Source organism: Notamacropus eugenii, chromosome 6, assembly GCF_028372415.1.
Source record: "Notamacropus eugenii isolate mMacEug1 chromosome 6, mMacEug1.pri_v2, whole genome shotgun sequence".
Lineage (NCBI taxonomy): Eukaryota > Metazoa > Chordata > Mammalia > Diprotodontia > Macropodidae > Notamacropus > Notamacropus eugenii.
The window spans coordinates 54,091,221-54,107,755 of NC_092877.1; the positions used below are offsets into that span (position 1 = coordinate 54,091,221).

At 42.5% G+C, this 16,535-nt stretch overlaps 1 protein-coding gene across 4 annotated transcripts in view; it reads left to right on the forward strand.

Annotated features, from left to right (window-relative positions):
• The window catches only part of DOK7 (docking protein 7), a 136,519-nt gene extending 122,314 nt beyond the window's left edge, over window positions 1-14,205 (forward strand). For 2 of the 4 annotated variants that reach the window (XM_072620089.1, XM_072620087.1), the window contains 3 exons: window positions 8,002-8,118; window positions 9,432-9,564; window positions 10,758-14,205. In XM_072620089.1, the coding sequence (XP_072476190.1) occupies window positions 8,002-8,118; window positions 9,432-9,564; window positions 10,758-10,818 (311 nt within the window). In that variant the 3' untranslated portion in view covers window positions 10,819-14,205. Of the gene's footprint in view, window positions 1-8,001; window positions 8,119-9,431 lie in introns of all 4 variants that reach the window. The other 2 variants (XM_072620088.1, XM_072620090.1) reach the window with 2 other exon arrangements.
• Window positions 14,206-16,535: the final 2,330 nt, after the last annotated feature.

Here is a 16,535-nt window from a genome sequence, read left to right on the forward strand (position 1 = left end):
TCACCATTTTTTTGTATTAATAATGATTAAGATCTTTTCCATGTCTTTGGTAACTTTCCCTCCTTCAAATATTCAGCTCACTCACAACTGTGTCTCCTTCAGAATGGACTTCCTGTATATACATTTGGTCCAGTCCAGTGCTTTTCCACATCTTTGCTCTCTTTAGTGACATTTCTGTCACCTGTGTAAACATACCTGGGACTGTCATGTCTCTTGATGGTGAAGACAGTATGTTATACTAATCTTTATGGATCTTTTGTATTTTTCCCCTCATTCTTGCGGGGAAAATGACTTGAGATGACTTAAGTTGCTTTCTTCAAACTGGTTTCATCTTGAACATGTTAATACTTTAGGAAGAGGAGAAAGATTTCAGAGACACAAATGACAGAATTTGGTAGCTGGATATCACAGCTAATGATAATAGTTAACATTTATATATGGTGCTTTAAGGCTTATAAAGCATGACATATGCTTTATGGGGGAGAGGAGGGAAGGGGAAGGTAGAGAAGGGAAAGAGAATATACACACACACACATATGTATATATTTATCTCATTTGATCCTCACAAGAATGAGACATTGAAGGAAGAGTCAAAGCCTCAAGCTTGTAATCACAGGTGATTGTATGACAAAGAAAATCAGAAATGGGAAAGGCCAGAGGAGAATCTACATACAAAAATAATATAGAAAAACTAAAATCAGAAGGAGAATCTAGTTAAAGGGAGAAAATAATTAACCCAATTTGAGACTTGCTGAGTTTGAGGTTCTAGTGGGACATCCAGGTAAAGAGGTTCTGTAGGTAGCTGGAGATGTGGAGCTGGAGCTAAACGTTGAGTTCAGTACTAGTGATAGAGATTTTGGAGAGTTGTACATAGAGACCATAGCAGAAGCTGTTCGAGAGAATAGATGAGAGAGAACGTAGAGAGTGGCATGGGCAAACACCTACATTAAGAGGTTGGGAAGAGGATGAGAGATGAAAAGTGATGGAGAAAGGGCAATTGGAAAGGCAGGAGAACCAGGAAAGTGTGGGGACTCTGAACCCAACAAAGGAGATGGTTTCAAGTGTAAAGGGGTGGTCCACAGCATCAAATGAAACAGAAGGGCCAAGGAGGATGAGAAGTGGGAAAAATGCCCTTGGATTTGGCATTTAGGAAGCTATTAGTGAATGACTTTGGAGGACATAGTTTCAGGAGAGTGATGGAATGGAAACCCAGTTAGAGGTTGAAGAGGAAGTGGAATTATTGGGTGTAGATAACTATTTCAAGACCTTTAATGTTGAAGAGGAGAAGAGGGATAGGACCATAGCCAGAAGTGTTAGAAACATAAAAACTAGTTTGTAAAAATAAATAAGGAAGCTTGCATGAATGTAAACAACTAGTCTGGAACTAGGGCAGCTAGGTAGTTCATTGTAAAGTACATAAAGCACGGAGTCAGGAAGAACTTAGTTCAAATCTGACCTCAGACACTTACTAGCTGTGTGACCCTGGGCAAGTCACTTAACTGTATTTGACTTGGTTTCCTCATCTGTCAAATGAGCTGGAGATGGAAATGAAAAACCACTCCTGTATCTTTTTTGCCAAGGAAACCCCAAATGGGGTCACAAAGATTTGGAAATGACTGAAAAACGGTTGTTTTTGGAATTGGCTATCCTCAAAATGTTTGACTAAATTTAGCTATGTGTGTATGCGTGTGTGAGTGTGTGTGTGTGTGTGTTTACAATTTCCAGCTATCCCTCTGTGGTGTAGTATACCTTGGCTTAGGAATCAGGATTGCAGCCTTGCCTCTGGCTATGAACTCATTGAACAGATTTTGACAAGTCACTTTATGGGTTTCTGTTGCCTCTTTTGTCGAATGAGGGAATCAATCAGACCACCCCTTCTAGGGCTCATAACAACTCTTTGAAAAAGTTCTGCCAAGCACTTTCCTTCCCACAGACTTGTATGGTAAGTATTACCATCTTCATTTTACAGGTCAGGAGGCTGAAACTCAGAGATTAAGTGATTCGCCCACAATCACATGACTCAACAATGCTGAATCCCCTCAACATCTCCAAGTGTGTTCACTCATCCAGTCTTCACTTGAAGACTTCAAGGAAGAGATAACTCACTACCTCCTAAGGGATCGATGGTCTTTGGCAAGACCCCTATTGGATTCTGCCTTGCTGACACAGCCTTCTAGGCTTGTGTCCACAACAGGGGAGCACTGGAAGAGGAGATCACTCGTGGGCTAGGCAGACTTTCTGTAGTGTCCAGAAGGGTGATTTCTTATGTTTCTGCAGCTGTGCTAACAGCACAGCTAAGCTATTCCTCACGTCCTGGCCTTGTCTGCCATTTCTTCCTGCTGCCTGATGTGGTATGAAAAGCGAGGAAAGTGAGAGGCCTCTAGCTTGGCCCACAGCATAGTTTCCATGGATCTCATTCCTGGCAAAGTCTCAGTCTTGGTTTCCCCAGCTTGGGAAAATGCCTGGGACTGGCATTTTCTTTTTCAATAATTGATCCCATGTAATACAAATGCTGAAGGATTTACTCAAATCCCTCGCCAGTGCTTGGTGCTTTGACTGGGATTGAGAGAGATAAACCTGGTCCTTGCTTAGAAAATAAGAAGGATGCTATTTGAACTAGATGTCAAGGAGAAAAAACCAAAAGCTTTATCTTTTGTTCAATAAATATCACAGAAGTGCCAAACCTGAACTGTGCATATAGTCTCTAAGGCCTTTTATCTTAGCCAAGAAAATATAAACATGCATATACACATACACATAAAATTTTTTATTCTTTTGCTGCTGCTGTACATCATGGGCCTCAAGTTCAGGAGAATTATAGGGGTGTGTGTGTGTGTGTGTGTGTGTGTGTGTGTGTGTGTGTGTGCATGTGCATGCGCGTGCGCGCGTGTGTGCGTATGTTTGTGACAATGGAACGATGGATGGTGGGTAAAACCTGGCCCTTACAGATTACCAACAATGACTTGCATTTTTAGAACATTGCAAATTAAAGATTGCAAACTGAAAGGTATTTTAGATGCTATCTGTGCTATCTAGCATAACCTTCTTATTTTTCAGGGGAGGAGAATGAGGCTTGGTGGGGGAAGTGACTTGCCTGGATACCTGGATATTTAGATAGTAGGATTCTAAACAAATTTCAGCTAATTCCATGCCCTTGAGGATGCCCTTGATTCACAATAAACCTGCATGAAGATTTTGTGTAGCTGGGCACTTGTCTAAGATAACCACTTTGGATCACAGGCTTTAGAACTGACGAGAACTTGAGAGAACATTTAGTTCAACTCTGTCATTTTACAGCTGAATAAATAGCTGAGGCCAAGAGAAATTAAAAGACTTTCCCAAGGTCAGTTGGGTCTTCAAGCAGCCAAGCCAGGACTTCAGTCTACTCCCTTTCTACCACTTAGATCTGTACAATGATTTTGGATTATAAAGCAGTTTCATAGTCTCTTAGGAAGATAAAACCATGTCATTAAGTGCCAAGCTGCATGGGCCAGGCTGTCCGGGCTATACGCATTCAACAAAGGATGGAGATCATATTTCTTACACACTTTAACTTTGGTCCTACTTTAGAGATATATCAAATTGTTGAAATCAAAGTGAAAATCCCAAAATAGTGTTGCTTCTTCTCAGTCCCAAACATACTATAACTCCAGGCTCAAAAATTTCACTTAATGTTGAACAAGGCAGTTGCCTTGTTCACTGGTTTGTAGGCCAGTTTTGCTTGTGTGAGAAGCTTCTGGAGGGCAGAGACCAGGTCATCCAGTCAACTGGTCTTCAAAGCCTTGCGTGTGGTGTCTAAAGAGATGCAAAGTTTAGGTTAAGAGCCAGCCACCCCTAAAGGGATCTTATAGTTGAGTAAAAGGACAAGATTCAAAGCAAGAAACAGAAACATATGATGCTATGTTAAGTACATTGGGCAGCTAGGTGGCCTCAGACAGTTACTAGCGGTGTGATCCTGGGCTTACCTTATCAACCCTGCTGACATCAGTTTCCTCACCTATAAAATGAGCTGGAGAAGGAAACCATTCCAGGATTTTTGCCAAGAAAACCCCAAATGGAGTCATGTCAAGAGTCAGACAACTTGAAAAACAAACACACACAAAAAACCAAATGACAGAACTAAGTACTTTAGAGAGGTGAACTCTGGCTGGAGTTCAGAGAGCAAGTCTTAGAGATAGACTATCTAAGCTTCCTAAGAGGAGGAATTTTCATTTTCATCTTTCTATTCCTTGCCCCAATACATCTGGGGCCATCTTTAGTCATCTTGATCTATATGTTGCCACTGGAGGAGAAAGTGAGGCTGGTGACTTTGCACAGCGCTGCCTCACTTAAATCCAATTCACTTGTCCCTGATGTCATGGTCTTCTGGGAGGATGAAGGACAAACAACCACCACCACAACAGTGCTTGGCACGTAGAGTGTGTTTAATAAATGCTTGTTGTGTTGATGTCTCCAGCCTATGAGATACAACTATTATCACTTGGTCCTTTCACAAGTGATGTACTTGTGAAACATTTGTTGTATTGGATTGAGAGCAATCAGCCCCAAGAATTTAAAGAAGATAGTTTGGGGTCCTGAGTCCTAAAATGTTATTCTTATCCCTTATCTACATCAACCCTAAAACTTGTTGATATAGGCAAAGTGCTGACTCTCATTTGTAGGAAGATTGGTGGCAGTGCTGGACTTTGAACTTGGCTTGCCTGGCTCCCATTCTAGAGACTTCCCCATCCTGCCTCTGTGCCTCTCTATCCAAGCAAAGTGAAAGCTCCTATTCTTACAGACCAAGTGAGGTGGAGGGGAGAGCTAAATATCTGTGTGGGGGGAAGAGTCACAGGGAGCAGATAGTAGACTCTCAGGAATATCTGAACTTTAGTGAGAGAGCTCTGATTGACTTTGATGAAAGAAGAGGCTGACTTTGATTCCAGTCCGACGTCTGTACAGCACATCAGACACCTGGCTGGACATCAGGGGAAGAAAAAAGATGGTAGGTAATGAGGTCCTTTCCTAACATGGGACCAGGAAAGGCAACCGGAATGTGGTCCAGAGTTAGCCTTTTTTTGGTCCTTTCTATTGTTGGGAGTGCTATCTCACCCCTGGTATTGCCCTCTTGTGTTGGGGGGCATACAGATGAATCAAGCTGCAGACCTGAATATAAGACAGAGCTAGAGGAAAAGGGCAGAGAATGACCTGGATCAATGGAGAACCTGCTGTAATTAAAGAACAGTAATATTCTCAGTGAGCTAAGGGGTGGGAGACAGAATTTAATTGACAGACATTTGACAGGGACTGGTTCTTTGTCTGCCACAGGCTTCTCTTGCTTTGTGATCAGTGGTTTTGTTTTAATGCTTTGTCTTAGAATGAAGGGGGAAGAAAAATAAGCAATAAAATATAGTAAATTCTATGCAGCATTCCAGTAATTGAATATTCAGATTTTTGCCTAAATCCATAAAATATCAGAGCAGGACAGTTCCCTCTGCCACAGAGCCCAAGGGACCCTGGAACACAAAACATAACATATTCTGTGATGGAAAGAGCTTAGAACACAAAATGTTAATGCTCAGTCACGGGACTGAGAATGAAGAGCTAAATGGGACCTTATTATCATTATTATTTTACACAAAGCCCTACACTTCCCTGTCTCCCAATAATAGCGAGTTACCAAATACATCAGCATAAATGATTGATTTTCACATGCAGTAAAATATATTCAACACTAGAATTCTATCATAAAGACTTTAATCTTTCTTTGACAATTCAGAAAGCATCAGCAGGGTGTCGTAGTGATCATCAAGAGCATCAGTAATTGGACAAGTTGGTGAAAGCACTGCAGATGTAGGAATCTGAGGGTGGTTTGGACTGGGAACCTTGTGCCCAAGATTTCTGGGATCTTTTTACTCCACCCTGCCATTGTTTTCCAGGCTAGGAGAAAGATCGGGGATATGTGTCTGTGTGTATGTATATGTATGCATGTTTATATGTATGTATGTTTATATGTGTGTATACATACACACACATCCTCTATGGAGTCCATGGTTCTTTTGTATAGGGACTGTTTGAACTGTCATGATCCATGAGGCTCACAATTCATCCTCTCAGTTTATAATGGCTGCAAAGAGGACCCCAAAGCCTAATACAGAACATTTTTCCAATGCAGCACTTTTGTTCTGGCAGACTCATCTTGAATGAGATGATGTATGTGACAAAGCTGTGTGGTCCTGGGACAAAAAGTGCTCTATAAATCTCTAATCCTAAGATGCAAGATGAGGTTTTCTTCAAACTAAATGACACAGAGGTTTAGGAAGGAGGTGATGGACAGGTAGGCTGGTTGATAATTCTATCCAAACATGCAGAATTAACAAAAAATTTTTCTAATGATGAAGGTGTTCTTTGCTCTTAGGGACCTTTTAGGGAATCTCTCAAGCTACTCAAAGGCTACAACCTAGAAATTGGTAACTTATTCTCTGGGTAGTACAAGGTATTTTTCTTTTTAAAAGCTAGGCAGTGCAGGGGATAGAGAGGGGGACTTGGAGCTAGGAAGACTTGAATTCAGATCTGACCTTACACATTTACTAGTTTTGTGACCCTTGGCAAGTCACTTAGCTCTGTTTGCTACAAAAGCATCCAACCTCAGGGTTGTGCAGATCCAATGAGATAATAATTGCAAGGAGGTTAGCCCAGTGTCTGGCACAGAGTAGGAGCTTAAGAAATGTTTCTTGATGGATTCAAGGCACTTATACATTACAGGGGTCAGTGGGAAGGGAGAAGAGAAGACAGGTAGCTAAATAAGCAAATACAAGATAATTTGAAGAGACAGCATTATTTAACAATGGAATGAGGACAGGTTTCACTTAGGAGGTGAATCTTGACCTGAGCCTTAAAGGAAGCAAAAGGTAGTCGGAGGCAGGGCGAAGGAGGGAATGCATTTCAGGCATGTGGGCAAAGATGTAGAGGTGAGAGATGGAGTAATAAGTCCTGGGGCTAGCCAAAGGTCAGTTTGGCTGGAACGGGAGTGGATGGTGAAGTCAGGTTTCCAAGAGCTTTAAAGGCCTAATAGAAGGGTTTGTGTTTTATGCCCAGAGTCGCAGAAGGTTCAAGAGCAGAACTGTGTTTGAGGAGGATTATTTTGGCAGCTGTGGGGAGGATGGGTTGGAGAGGAGAGAGGCTGGAAGGAGGGACACTAATTAGGAGACTCGTGTAGCAGTCCCATAGACGTCTCCAACTCAACACATCCAAAATGGAACTTATTATCTATCCCCCAAACCCCTGCCTCCTCCCAACTTTCTTTCTTACTGAGTACACCAGCATCTTTTTAGTCCCCTAAGTTCAGAACTTAGGAATCATTCTTGAGTCTTCCCTCACTCCCTCCTCTCTCATGCAGTCAGTTGTCAGATCTTGGTGATTCTCCAGCCCCTGTATCTCTCACATACTTCTCCCCCTCCATTCACACAGCTACCACTCTCATGCAGGCTCCTATCGCCTCTCACCTGAACTCTTGGTGGACTCCTAATTGGGCTCCCTGGGTCTGGCCCCTAACCTCCACAGAGCCCCCAGATTGGCATTCCTGGAACACAGGTGTGACTATCACTTCTCTATTGAATAAGCATCCATGGCACCCCATTGTCTCTAGGATGCCCTGTTTGGCACTGATGGTCCTTACCCCACCTACTCCAGCTTATCATTCCAGGTGATTACACATCACTCTCCCTTACACACTCCTCCATTCCAGCCAAACTAGCCATTTCTACTCGCCCTTTCCTATTTTCGGTATTGTCTCTTCTGCCTCCTGCATGTCTTTGGACTGACTGGAATGTTTTTCCTTTTTCCCTCCACCTTGTGGAAACTCTAGTTCTTTTCAAGGCTCAGTCCAAATGCAGCCACCTACAAAAGGCTTTCCCTGACTCCCCAGTTGTTAATGTTCTTCCTCTGAAATGTTCTGTGCATGATGATTTGCATTTCCTTAATCATTTACGTCTTGTCTTCTCCCTTGCGCACCCTTTACAGGAGAAAGACCACGCAGTGAGACCCCTACCTATGTGAATATTCCCATCAGTCCCACTTCCAAGAAGCAACTTCACTACATGGAATTGGAACTTCAGGAACCTAGCCCTGGAATAAGAGGTAGGGAGGGATGCCAACAATGCCATTCCTTCTTCTTGTCATCTCCAAGTATACTTGGCTTGTACCACATTTGGGAAGGGACGGCACCTTCCCCACCTGGTCATGGTTGCCAGCTCTAGATGTTTCCATGACCCCCAACCATCCCAGATCATCCATTTTATCATCCACGAGATGCCTCATGTGAGAAATCTCCTTCTCTAGAGGAATAGAAAATGCATAGGACTTAAAGTCAGTACGGTTTTACTACTTATTAGCCATTTGACCTTGGGCAAATTATTTCCCTCTGGGCCTTGCTTTTCCCAAATGAGAAATGTGAGGGTTGGACTATATAGATGATGCCTGACTCACCTCCTTCTCTCATCCTCATCTATTACACACCCCTGCCTCTGGGAAGGACTGTATTCAGATTATTCCTAAAAGATAATTTTTTATTCCCTTCTTTTGTCTCCAAAAGAAAAGAAAAGAAGGGACAGCCTTCTTTGGTAATAAGTCTGTCTCACAGTTTCCAGAGTTGGGAATTTCTCCAGTTCTGTCCTAAATTCTTCCTGTTTCAGATCCAAACGCTCAGTAAGTGAATTGAGCAGGGAGCTTCCTGATAAAGTAATTCATATAAAGCAGTCAACAAATATACTTTTATTGTTGTTCACCTGTTTTAGTCACAACTCCATTTGGGGTTTTCTTGACAAGAATACTAGGTTGGTTTGCTGTTTCCTTCTTCAGCTCATTTTACAGATGAGGAAACTGAGGCAAAAAGGGTGAAGTAACTTGCCCAGGGTCATACAGCTAGTGAGTGTCTGAGGCCAGATTTGAACTCAGGAAGATGAGTCTCCTTGCTTCCAGGCCTGGCTCTCTATCCCCTGTACCACCTAGCAGTCCAATAAATATACTGCCTAGCTTTGGCTGAAGCCTGGCTTTGGAATAGCTTTGGAAGCGCAACACTTGGATTTGAATCCCAACTCTGCTCCTTACATGCTATGTGACCTTGGATAAGTCATCCTCATCCTGAGTCACAAGGTGACTGGGTCATCTACACAGAGTGAGGACACTGGACCACATCATCTCTAAGGCCTTGAGCCTCCTGCTCAATGTCCTGTCACAAGGAGGCAGGCTTATTTTGGACTTTCTCTGGCAACTCTGATTAGACCTGGGTTGGTACTTGAGCCAGAGGAGCCTTTGTCTCCTCTGAGTGGGAGATACCCTGAAGAAGTCATGGCCTGGATGGTTGCTGGACTCTACTATGGAGCCTCCCAGTAGATGGGACATGTCCCTTGGAAGGGTGTGCTCCTGCATTCAATGAAAGGTTTTGTTTTCAGGGGCTGGAGCCACCCGGTATGCCCAGATTGACATCACCGCCACCGAGACGGCCCACAAAGTGGGTGCTCAGCATGCACAGACCCGGGAGGATCGTCTGCAGGAGCTGGAGCAGAAGCAGAAAGGGGCCCATCAGTGAGCAGCCTGTGGAGAACTGATGGAGGCCTGGCTTGTCAGGGCTGCCAGGCACTTCTGGGAGGGCACTGTGCTCTCACCTTTGAGATCTAACTGTGGTATCTTGCACTAGACCAGGCACCTCCTAGAGACCTCTGTCCCACCTAGACAAGCAGACGATGGTGGTAGTGGTACACCATGGGCTAAATTTTTTTTTCCAGCTTGTATCATGGTGGTCAGAGGGTCAACTTTTGCCACATAATGGGCACCTCCAAGTTAGTTTCTTTTCCTTGGATCTCTGTGTCCCCTTGGAGAAAGGCAGTGTGGTAAAGCTGAAAGACCTCTCCCCAGATCTGGTGTCAGAGCTCTGGGTTTGAATCTTGGCTGGCATGTTCAGCTCTGGGCAAGTTAATCACTTTCTCTGGGCCTCAGTTTTTTCATCTCTAACATGAAGGCATTGGATAAGGTGGTCTCTGAAGCCCCTTTTAGCACAAATTCCTATGATGGAACAGGGAGGGGGTCTAGACCCCAAAGCTAAGGGAGATGCACAGGGAGACAGTATTTAGCCCACAGCAGTAGGTACCCAGAAAATGTTAAATAGTATGATGGAAACCGAGTGAGATACCAGCCGCTTTGGCCCTTGGATCCACACACTTCCTGCCGTCTGTGTGTGGAATTTACTGAAAGCAGGGCCGTAATTCCAGCCTGGAGGGACTGGGTTTGGTGTTTTATTCCTTGCATTCCTCTCTGGTGAAAAAGTCCATAGTGACTGCTGGGAAAACCCCTTCAAAAGCAAATAACAAGTATCTGAGCTGTTTCAGTTAAAAAAAATTAATAAAAAAGGACAAAAAGAGCCATGAGCAAGTCACCAATCACTCTCTGAGAATAGTCACCAGAGGCTGGAGACAAAGGCTGTCGATGAGGGAAAAATTGCAGTTTTGCACATTTTTTTCAGGGGTGGAATGGGGTAAATGTTGGAATATCTGCACTGGGACTTTATGCCCTGTCCTACTTGCGTTTGGACAAACTGCTCCCTTCTGTGGGCCTCAGGTTCCTCACCTATAAAATGGGGATGATGATCACTGCCCTGCCCTGCCTACTTCACAGGGCTGTTGTGAGGATCAAATTAAATAATATAGGTAAGGCACTTTATAATCCTTAAAAGTGTTATTTCAGTGTGAGCTATTTATCGTTATTATTGCCATTCTTTATAGATGGATAATTCATCTGTGTGGGAACCTCCTCCAGGAAGATCCTGACCCTTCTGTACCTTAAGAACTCCTTTGTTTAGTGGCATCCCTTTTGGTGATGGGCTCCCTCCACACCTGGCTCAGCTCATCCTCAGACAATAAAGAGTTAGTTCATCGATGGGCTCTACCGTGAATCCTTTCCAGCTGGACATGCCTTGCCAGGGTCTGTGCTCCCCTATGTGTAGCCTTCTGGAGCCCAGGGGATGCCTCGTGCTGTGATGCAGAACTCAAGTGGAAGGTTATTACGGATGATAGGATGGTGGTGGCAGCAGCAGGGAATTTCCTGATCGACACATGTACAACCACCATCAAGGACCCCATCTGGGTAGCACCACTTTTTTTTTTTTGGTGGCATCAGCTCCTTGAATGGATAGAAAGGACCCTTTTATATCAGAGTTTAGACTGGTTTACTTTGCCAAATCCCAACAATGGCATTCAAAGGTCTGAGCTTCAGGCTGAGTCATTTGAAAAGCTTTAAATCATTTCTTTCTGCTCTTTTCTAATGGCATAGAACTGACACTGTGGACTTTCCCATGTGTATAAGTATTGACAGACTGTATTATATTTTAGGAAAGAACTAAACTTTTTTTTAAATGAAGAGAATTTTTAAAAATGCTCCCTGCATGATATAGGCCCAAATGATGGAGGCCTGTCTGTAAATGTGTATTGGAGAAACCCTATAATTCATCTGATTGTAATTGCTTCTTGGGACCTATTCTAGTCGCTTATGTAAATAGTTTTAAATCCTTGATACTATATTTTAAGATGCATATTATTTTCTAGTTGGAAAGAGGTGTCTTCTTTTGTAATGTTTTATTGTGTCTTTATGTATGATATGGCTTTATCTGTTCTCCACATGACTCAGGGCTGACCTTGGGTGTTGACACTACTTCACACTGTAGGGGCAGAGTGGATTCTAGGTTTCTGGAGGTTTTCTGTACACTCACAATAGGCAAGTTTCTGATGTGATAGACCTTGGTTACTCATCCCAGTATTAAGCTTCAAGGAATCCAAGCTTTTAAACGTGTGGGTGTTGATCCTGGCCCTCTGATGAGCCTTTGTGACTCTGCGGAAAGCACTTGGTTTGTCTGTGCCTAGGTTTCAACACTTACCTGCCTGACAGGTGTGCTAGGTAGATTAATCAATGTGCAAAGTGCTACAACTATTGGAGTCTTCTCAATATACATATCACACAAGTATTTAATGGATTGACATTACTTATGATGAATACGGACTGGCCCTATGTCACACAGGATTTCCAACGTAATAGTTTTTAGGGTCATCCCTGATTTAATTTTCTTGAAGGGCTCAATAAAACAAAATTCAAATGCTTATTTGAAGTGACAATCAGCAAAGCATCTGTAAACGTGCATGTGCGGGGAGATGAGGAAATAGCAACTAAGGTAGAGATACAGGAATGGGACAAACCTGGTCACTTGCTGGGGGTATTTGTTTATGTTGGTTTGAATTTTAAAATATTACCATAGTGGATGGCTAGGTTCGCAATATGGCCTCCTCAGTTGCCTGATAGAATTAGCCCTGGGTTAGCTGTAAGGAGTTGAGGGAGAAGAATACATGTGACACTGTGGAAAGATTGTTGGCCTGGAAGACAGAAGCCCTGACCTCTATCTAGCCAGAGCCCCACCACTGTGTAACTTTGTACCAGTCACTTCCCCGCTGCTGACCTCAGTTTCCTCATTTAGAAAATGGGGGCATGGGCGGCAGGGAGAACTGTGACACAATCCCTGATCCGTTCTAGCCTGAAGAGTCTAGGATTATTTGTAAATGATCCTACCACTCCATTTGAGGCACAAGCAGAAAGCCCACCTGTCAGAATGGTCATTTTCACTTATCTTTCCCTTGCAAAGAAGTTAAGAAACATCTGAGATGGAAAACTGAAAGTATCTAAGTGGTGGAAAGATGAAGAGGACCAGAAGCCAGATAATCTACATTAAGTGGGAACTAGCTATTAATGGAATTGATATATACAAAAGTGGGATATATTTTGCAATGAGATAATATTTACGAAGTGCTTACAACGTGCCTGGCACATAGAATAAGCCTCAATAAATACTCTCTCCCTCCCTCCTTCCCTCCTTTCCTTCTTTCTTTTCTGGGTACCTAGACATCCAACTAGGATTCTATGCTTTCATTAGAAGAAAAATCGTGGTTTCTTCAAGAATTAGATCTTATATTCTAAGGCTTTTACCCCTGCGGACACAGGACTTTAATAACAATTCTACTGGATTCCTGGAAGTCATGCCTGGGGAGTGTTTTCCAGAGTGGGGCTAAGGGAGTCAAGGAGGGCAGGGCAGCACTTTCATATTTTTTCCTTGACTACAAGTTCATCTGAAGTTCAGCTCTCTTCTCAGTTGACCGAAACAAAGGCAGGTCATAAAGGAGAGATACAAAAGCATGATCTCATTCTGTTTAAAAAAAAATGTATCAGGGGCCCTAAATCTCACAATGAGCTGGAGCTGGTTACAAATACTAAGGATGCCCCCCCGCCCAAAAAAAGATTTAAATACTATACAGGGAAAGGGAAGATTTAGACCCCAGAGAGAACTGAAAAGTCTTCTAATCCAAGCCTCTGATTTTACAGTTGAAGGTACAGAGGCCCTGAAGTGCCTTGCCCTACCCAGACCATCTAACCAGACCCCAAGTCCTCTGACACAAAATCCACTGTTCTTTCCATTACACCAATGTTAAATTTGTCCAGTTTCACAGGTTTATGGTTTTCTTGGTCACTAACATTTTCCCCCTAATATTTTATTTTGAGGAGTGTAGCAGTGGTTATTGAGGAGGAAGCTAGTTAATTCTCATGAATTAAATTTCTAAGAAACATTTACTTTAACTCAAAATCTCAGCAATAGATTTCCTGGAATTTATTCCTCATACAGATAGCTGTTAGCACAGCAGGAAAGGCAATGTAGCTGAACCACGGGAGTGAAAGGGAACAGGTATGGTCACAATTCAGGAGAAAGCCAGCAATTCCACCCACATAAGGGCTGTCATTAAACACTGAATTTATCTAGGGAAGAGAACAAAGTGACAGGTGGTATTTTTAGACAGCAAAGAGTCCTGGCTTTGAAGCCAGAGATCCTAGGTTTAAAGTCTGTCTGTCACTTATTATCTGTGTGCCCCTTAGACAAGCCATTTAACTTCTGGGCCTCTGTTTCCTCATCTGTAAAATGGGGGTGGTGCTGTATTAGATTAGGCTTTTTCAGTGTGGGGGTCAGTGAACTTGTATCTTTTTAAATTAATTTATGTTTAGTTTTCAACATTTACTTCCATAAATTTTAAATTTTCTTGGCCTCCTTTCCCTTCCCCCTCCCCAAGTGCAATCTGATACAGGCTCTACAGAACTTGTATTTTAATAAATGTATTTCAATGTATCTAGTTTCCTTTTAAATCCTATGTATTTTATTGTATGCATTTAAAAATGTTATTCTGAGAAAAGGGGTCCACAGGTTTTACCAGATTGCCTAACTGGTCCATGATGTAAGAAAATGTTAACAGGCCTTGGACAAGATGATCTCTAAACTCCCTGTTCTATCTTGGGTCCTACGATCTTAATAATTATGTTGACATAAAACAAATGACAGTGAGTCTTTACCCATTTAAGGAGCCTGAGGAGACTTTCCCTGCAGAGTCAGGGTGGTGTTAGCAGTAGAAAGGGGTCCTCGCATGTCTGCTTTTTTTTCTGGGAACCATCCCGGGAAGGTGACCGGGAAGGTATGTTTGGAGTGCACTTCTTTAGGAGTACCTGAGAATCACAAATTATTTGAACCAGAAGGGACCTGAGAGGTCCTCCAGTCCAATTCACTCATTTTACAAAGAAACTGGGGCTTAGGAAGGGGAAAGTCCCATAGCTAATATCAGATCAGAAATGTAAATTCTATTTTTTCACTTCAAGTTCCATGGTCTAACAGCCTTTGCACACCACTGCTTCCTATTTTTGTGGCATTGTGACAGATGGTCCAGAGGTCATTGAATGTATTGAGCCACCGGGATATGGGGTAGTCCCAGATTCAGCAAATGCTACCTATTTGAACCTTTCTGAGAAATTCCATTTTTTGTTGGGAGGAAGGCTCCATAAGAATCTATCAAGCATTGTGTGGACAGATCCATCTTTTCTTCCTTAAATTTTATATGCACAAACTATTTTCTTGCAATAGTTACTTGGTAAACTCCTTTTTAGGGTCAACTAAGTGGGGCAGTGCATAGAGCACTGGGCCTGGAGTCAGGAAGATCTGAGTTCAAACCTGGCCTCAGACACTTACCAGCTGTGTGACACTGGACAAGTCACTTCACCGTTTGCCCCAGTTCCTCATCTGTAAAATGAACTGGAGAAGGAAATGGCAAACCTCTCCAGTATCTTTGCAAAGAAAACTCTGACTGGGGTCAAAGAGAGTACAACACCGCCGAACAACCACAAAACTCTACCCTTTATCTAGAATGAGGTAATCTGACAAACTATATTTTAGTAAATTTTGAGTTAACCGATCCAAGAATACAAAGTGCATGCAACACCAAACTCCACTAAGCATAATTTCATCTTCCTTTAATGATTTAGAAGGCAACTGAGGTTCAGGATCAGCAGAGAGATAGTGTAGTAGATCAAGCACCGGCCCAGAGTGAGGGAGACCTGAGTTCAACTCCAGCCTCGGAAATTTACTAGCTGTGTGACCCTGAACAAGTCACAAACCTCTGTCTGCCTTAGTTTCTCTATTTGTAAAATGGGGATAAAAACACCACCTACCTCACAGGATTTTTGTGAAGATCAAATGATATTTGCACAATGCTTGGCACATGGAAAGCACCACATAAAAGTTAGCTATTATAATAATATATTATATAATATATAATAATATAATAATAATAGCTAATTATCAACGATGATTATTAAAAAGGGCTTTGAACAAATTACATGTGTTGTTTGTACTGGTGTAAGGGAGTTTTTTTGGAAGAGTATGTTAAAAAACATGGTATGACTTCTCCATCTTTATGGATTTTGTGGGATCTTTTATGAGAGGGTGTAATAAGGTTAGGCCTGGTCGTTTTGAGACCACCATGACAGCTTCTCCCTAAGGGAGGCAGTAGTTTATAGAATCTATGCATGGAAACCATTGTCATAAGATTAGACCTGATGGTTTAGAGACTTTCATGACAATTTCCCCCTCAGGGATACTGTAATTTATAGAATACACTTGTGGAAAAATAGCAACAATATTTTTCAAAGGTTGGTACAGCTGTGTTCCCCAAATAATATTTTGTCTACCACCAGATTGTTTTTCTCACTGCTAGGCAAACCCCCAAAATAGTATTTTGTCTACCACCAGCTTATTTTTCTCCTTGATAACAACCCCCCCCCCCAAATAATATTTTGCTCTGACCCCTGATATACAAAATGGCCATTCCAAGGAGGCTGTCCAAGATCACAGTATAAGAAGCCTGCTCTCAGAGGAGCCCTGGAGCAGCAGGAGCACACCTCCCTGCTGAACAGATGCATGTCTCTGTGTTCACCAATGGAGCACAGCTTTTATATGGGTTATACTCTATATATGCATATATGCTAATATATGCCTGAATTGTATATGGGGGCCCTTTTCCTTTGCTTTCCCCTTTGCTTGCAATAAGCTTTGCATTGAACTAACTCCCATTGTTTTACACGTTATTCTTAGCAATGAACCCATCAGGGGTTGCTTACATCAACTGGTACATGGACAAAGACTTAACCTA